The following is a 6,387-nucleotide window of genomic DNA, read 5'->3' as shown; positions in this document are numbered from 1 at the left end:
GGGGGGTGGTAAGTGAGCTGAAGGGCAAACATGGATGCCAACAATGAGACTGTGCACATTAATTGGGGAAGTGAATGCCTTATTCTAGCAGATAGAAAAGTGTGCCCATTTTCCACTGTTCTGTTTACATAGGTTCTGTGAAGTCATAGACAGGGTGAACGAGAATGATCAAATATATTACATCATCTGCTCTGAGGTCAATGGTGACAAACCCAAAGACTTCATAGTACTTGTATCACGAAGAAAGCCTCTCAAAGATGGGTAAGTATCCACAGTTCAAGTGTCCTAACAATACCTTATAGTATAGCCTAGAAATGGAGAGTTAATATAAAGTAAGGAGCCAACATAGGCATTTCTGGTCTTGGATGATATTCATTTAATTTTTTTCCTGGATGAATCTTTAGCTGTCATTTAAAACATGAACAATCACATATTAAGTGCCAGCTATGGGCAAAGTATCATGCAAGGATTCTCAAGCAGTTCTCTTCCCTGTTGCTCTGTAGAGATGTGAACCTGATTTTTAGCAAACGTTTTAAAACATTCCATTTTAAGTAAAAAAAAAAAAAAAGGCAGTGAATGCAAATAAATTCCAAAAGTTTGTTTAGGACTCACAGAGGCTCAACTGTGCTAGACAGACATACAGCACCAGCCATCAACTGATCAACTGGGGCACTGGTCTGTGTTCATCAGATTCCTCAGAGTGTGGTGTCTCAGGGGCGATGTCCCAAATATTCCCTCACGTGGATAACTAGAGTATCATATGTTATATCAAAAGATGAGAAATGCACTAAAGTTCTTTCTTAATAATTATGCAAAGTAATCCACAAGGCAGTGTGCCAATGAAGTACCTATAGAGACACTAATACAGAAACAGATTTATTGTTAGGTGAAAAATTATAATTATAACATACATGTGTATGTAAAATCTATCTACATGTGTACATTTTCTTCTACAGATGTTAATATTATACATTTTTTATACAGCAAAGACTAGAGAACTACCCTCAAAAAATATTAAGAAGAGTGCTTTAGGGTAGGGAAGAAGATTGCAGGTAGAGTGGAAAGAAGGGAATTTTTTATTTTCTAGCTTATAGGGTTCTCTGTTGTTTGAGGTTCTTTAAAACAATGGGTATTATTTTCTTTTTAATATAAAGGGAGTGGAAACTGATATTACAACCCTTTAGAATATAAGGAAACTTTAATTTGGAGGTTGACTTTAATTTGGGAAGTTTTGCAAAATATGTATAATTCTTAAGGAGAAAATACCAATGGCCCTTATTCCTGTTCCCTACAATTGAATGTAGCCAGAGAGAAGGTTTTCTGATGCAAGCCACTTAGACAGAAGCTTTGCTTTTACATGGATAAACAAATTGCTTTGTGGGCTGAGGGTACAACTCAGTAGTAGAGTGCTTGCCTAGAATGCACCAGGCCCTGGGTTTGATCCCCTGCACTGCAAAAATAAATAAATAAATTGAATTATAGTTTATTTTCTAAAGACTGTTGTTTGTTTCTCACAAGAACCTGGAATGTGTGTTCTTAACTTTCAGCAACACCTACATGGTGGCAGCCAAGTCAATCATCCTGCCATCAGTCCCACCGTCTCCACAGTACATCAGAAGTGAAGTCATATGTGCTGGATTTCTTATCGAGGCTATTGATAGTACTTCATGCACTGTAAGTCTGATGAAGCATCTGCAAATTTCTTAGTTGCCCCAAATGTGGAAGAATCTTTTCATGTCCCCAGATTTCTTAATTAATTGTAGTCATGTGTCCACACTTCATATCCATTTCAGAAAGTCCCCAGAAGTTTAGGATCATAGCATCCCCTCCATCAACCAAGATTCAGGTCTCTGCTTGAAAAAGCTCCAAGCCAATAAAAAATTAAAATATTGTGTTTTCTTTTTGAAACAGGTGTCTTACCTTAACCAGATGTCAGCTAGCATCCTTCCATACTTTGCTGGAAATCTTGGTGGCTGGTCAAAATCCATTGAAGAAGCAGCAGCCTCTTGTATTAAATTCATAGAGAATGCTACTGATGATGGACCTGTCAGTGGACTTTAAATGAACAACTTTCAGTTACTTGCAGTTTAATTTCCTACTCTTAATTCCAAGTGCCTTTGTCCTGACACTTGCCAAATTTGGGGGCCACAGAATGATTTAATATGAGCCTAAACAAAATGCAGTTAAGAAGAAGTTAAATACCAAACCGAAATGTATATCAAGTTTAATCCTAGTGATTTGGATTAGCATTAAAAGAGCTTTAAAACTGTTAGAAATGATCTGTGGCTCTGCCTCTTCTAGCAGCACAGATACTGGAAAATTGCCTGGATGCAATGTCACATGTTGTGTAAAATGGTACAAATATAGTTAAAATCATCATAAACATGTTTAGGTTACAGAGGCACAATGAGCTTGAAATTTCATAAAACATAAAATGCTGGTCTGCTGTAGGTTGATTTAACGTGTGGTGGCATCTCATGTGCAGCAGGTATCTGCAAGTCAGGAGCATCTGACAAGATGTATTACATGTTTTAGAGCTTTAAATTATGAAGGCATTAAAATGTAATGGAATCCAATCAATTTCAGTAATAGGAACTACTTTACTAGTGTCATTTTACATATATTCAAGGTGGCTGGCCAATTTAGTATCTATTGCTATATATACACACACAAAGTACCTGCAAGATGTGATATTGCAGAGAAAGTGAGTATTAACTGAGCTCTTCTTTCATAATCATTACATTAGCACTTTATTAGGGGATAGACTTTGACATTCGTTATTCCACTCTAGGATTTGTCTTAACTCTTAAGACAAAGAAGAATGTGTCAAATCAGCCTCCTTTAACCGACAACTTTTATAAGTTGTTGAAGGAGTTCTGCATTAGTGTTTGGAGGACTTACCAGGTGGAACTCATCCTGCTGTTGGTTTGCCAAGGCTCCACCCCTGCTCCCACCTGTCTACACACACAGTCTGTAGCTGGTCATAAGTAGTTTTACTTACTTTTACACTTAAAGTATTTTTATTTGTCAAGAGATTTTTATGTATGTGAAAATTTTGCATATGTGAATTTTGGACTGTGCTGCAATTTTATGAATTAGCACTTATATATAATATGAAGCGTAGATATATAGATGAAGATGATTATTCATTACCTTCAGAAGTAAAAACTTTGAGAATATTTTTACCTTAAAAAAGGTAAAAAATAGTAATAAAGGGGTTACATTACATTAAAATTTTGTATGCTGAAATATCAGACTTCTCCAATTAAGACACTTATAAATGCTGTCTGCCTAGCCTCAACTTTTGAGTTTATATTTTCAAAAACCTTTTTCCTGAACAGAATAGAAATATTGTAAGGATGAAGGAGTAAAGTGACTTCAGCCACTTCACGTTGAGACATAAAGATGTTGCTTACTCTCATTTACGGTAGTCTCACCTTAGCCCTGGGAGATACGTTCTAAGACCCCTGTGGATGCCTGAGTCCACTGATAATGCTGAACCCTGTCCTGTGTGTGTTCCTGTATATACATACCTGTGATAAAAGGCTTAGTTGACAAATTAGACACAATAAGAAGTTAGAAACAATAACTAATGATCAAATAGAACAATTTAACAATGTATTGTAATAAAAGTTAAGTGAATGTGGTTTTTCTGTCTCTCAAAATGCTTTATTGTGCTGTCTATTGTGATGTGAGACAATGCCATGCCTTGTGATGAGATGGACTGAGGTGAGAAGAGGTGGACATTGTGATGGAGCATTAAGCTACTGTGGACCTTCTTACTTGAAGGTCAACAGGCACTGCAGTTTCATGACAGGGCTATTGATTAAAGGGCAGGTAAGAAAAACATCACCGATATGCTGGATACAGATTCATGTCCCTGGCAGGACAGAGCAGGATTATGCGAGATTTCATTAGGTTACTAAGAATAGTGCATGATTTAAAACTCATGAAATGTATTTCTGGAATTTTCCATATAGTATTTTTAGACAGCATTTGACTGAGGGTAACTGAAACTATGGAAAGCAAAATTGCATCTAGTGTGGGCGGTGGCTGTGTGACATTGGTATATTCTGTACCTACATGATTTTCTCCAAGGTACTACTGGTCACATATAGTTAGTTACTGCCATATTGGACAGTACAGACAAAGAACATTATAGAGGATCTTTGAATAGTGTTTGTTGGTCCATTTAATTTTCTCCAGTCTTATAGAGAAGACAGGTCCTGCTCTTTTCCATTTTTACCTATCCTCATATCACATAATTCCCTCTAACCTTCCTCAAATATTTCACTTTTATGACTGAACAAACACCTGTCTCTTTCTTGGATCATTCGGCATAGCCCAAATTAAAGTGCTCATTTTAAGGATTACTTTTCCTTAGAAACTTTGAAAGGGCATAGTTGACTAAAAGATAGCAATGCATCAGTTTCTACTTAGGGCACACCAAAAATATGAAATATGGTGTCCAAAATAATTCCACAGTTAGGCACTCCAGTTGCAAACTTCTGTAACCCTACATTTTCCTGTTTTAATCAGAATAGGTCTTATGACTCTTTCATGCATTCAATAAATATCAGCAAGAATTTGCTTTGTGCTAGACACTTTTAGGCACTACACGTTCAGCAAGGAACAGGAATATGCTGATCATATTAAAAAAAAACACAAATAAATCATGTGGGATACCAGAAGGTGTGTTTTATGGAAAAATAAAGCCATTAAAGAAGATGAGTACTGGGAGGAATTAGAAGTGGTTGTTGCTATTTTTTATAGAGTGTTTGAGAAAGCTTAATTTGAGGATTGTTTGAGCAAAAACCTGAAGACAGAGAGGGAATGAGCCATGAAGAGCTCCTAATGCCGCATGCATCCTGCCAAAGATCTAGCAGAGACCCAGTCACTGGAGAGCAGTGTTTCTGGCTCATTCTAGGAAAAACAGAGAAGCTGGTGAGACTGAAATAAGAGTGAACGGTAATGGTAATTAGGGACTGTGGAATTAGAGACCTCACCTCCATTTATTCCCTTTGGTGTCCAGAATTCAAGCAAAAGTGCTCCAAAGAAAGCGGGTTCATCAAACATCTGTCCTCTGGAGAATAAGGACAGAAGAAGCAGAGAAATGGAGTTACGCTTATTTTTTCCTTAGGTGTGTCAAAGCACCTTTAAGCAACACTCAGGATGTTATGCCCTTTTTTTATGGTAAAGGTTTCCACATACTTCTAGCAGGACTGAAAGCTTTTTGATTAAGAGAAGAGCTCGTTCCTATTAATTCTTCCTGGTTTTTATGTAACTGAGTTGCTATCTGCATCCACTTTTTCTGTTACTTTTGCTATAGAAAAACATCCAGAAAAAAATGTACAAAATGATGAATAATTTTAATAAAGACTGAAATAAACCAGAATACTTTATAATACTTTCCAATGGTTTTGTTCATATTTCTCATTACGTATTTCAGAAATGACCCTAGAAATTTTTACCAGCATAGTTACAAGGGTAAATTTGAAAACAAATGCTATAAAAGTATGTGTAAAGGAGCAAGTTTTGTGGCTTCGGATAGATTGTGAAAATAAGAACTATTAAGTTTGTTCCTGATTTACTTTTTCCAATTGAAAACAATGTAACTGTTGAGACAGGCAGCTCACCATGGGCCCTGAGTGGTCTTGCACATTCTTGCTTGATATGAAAGACTGTAAGACTCATCTGTTTCCTGATTCTGAAAAGTAGGTCAAGGTGTCCACAGTATGGCTTCAGTGTACTGCTCTCTGGGAGAGGCAGGGGGAGGGACTGGCTGGTTGGCTAGTAGCTAGAGTGTTTACTACTTGCTCAAAAAATTCTAAGACCCGAGTCCACACAAACCCACTGTAACTGTAATATTCACCTTGACCCATTTTGACACCCTTATAGGTCTTGTGGAGGAAAAGAAAGTAACAAAAACTTGCTGATACTTATGCTGCTTACTGTGTCATGAGTAATATACTCTTTGGTCTCTGAATAGAGAAACTTGTGTCTTCTGCTCACATCCACTAAACAGGCTAACTTATTAGATTATTTAGAAACTCAGACCCTTCACAATTCTTGACAGCAACCTGTTTCCAGATTCACAAGTGAAAGATATTTTAAATTAAAAATGAATTTCTCATTTTATACCTGCAAGTATGAAGTACCATATAAAAATTACACATCTGCTTCTTTCACTTTCCATTTGGTGACCTTTTCAGAAACATTTGTGAGAAGAGGAGACATGGGTACTTACATCACTTAAAAATTCATCCCCCCACCACCATGTCCTCTCAGTTGAAACTTGTGGACTGGTAACACTTTACATTTCTTTTTTATTTGTTTCTTTTCTTTTCTTTCTTTCTTTCTTTCTTTCTTTTTTTTTTTTTTTTTTGT

General features: G+C 36.6%; 1 protein-coding gene across 1 annotated transcript in view; it reads left to right on the top strand.

Annotated features, from left to right (window-relative positions):
* Positions 1-3,647, top strand: part of Acot12 (acyl-CoA thioesterase 12) — a 47,895-nt gene extending 44,248 nt beyond the window's left edge. The window contains exons 13-15 of the mRNA XM_048800112.1: positions 133-261; positions 1,548-1,674; positions 1,912-3,647. Coding sequence (XP_048656069.1) covers positions 133-261; positions 1,548-1,674; positions 1,912-2,061 — 406 coding nt within the window. The 3' untranslated portion in view covers positions 2,062-3,647. The remainder of the gene's footprint in view (positions 1-132; positions 262-1,547; positions 1,675-1,911) is intronic.
* Positions 3,648-6,387: the final 2,740 nt, after the last annotated feature.

This window comes from Marmota marmota, unplaced genomic scaffold (genome assembly GCF_001458135.2).
Source record: "Marmota marmota marmota unplaced genomic scaffold, marMar, whole genome shotgun sequence".
In the NCBI taxonomy this organism is placed as follows: domain Eukaryota; kingdom Metazoa; phylum Chordata; class Mammalia; order Rodentia; family Sciuridae; genus Marmota; species Marmota marmota.
Note: the sequence above shows the minus strand (reverse complement) of the source record. Positions and strands in the feature narration are given on the sequence as shown.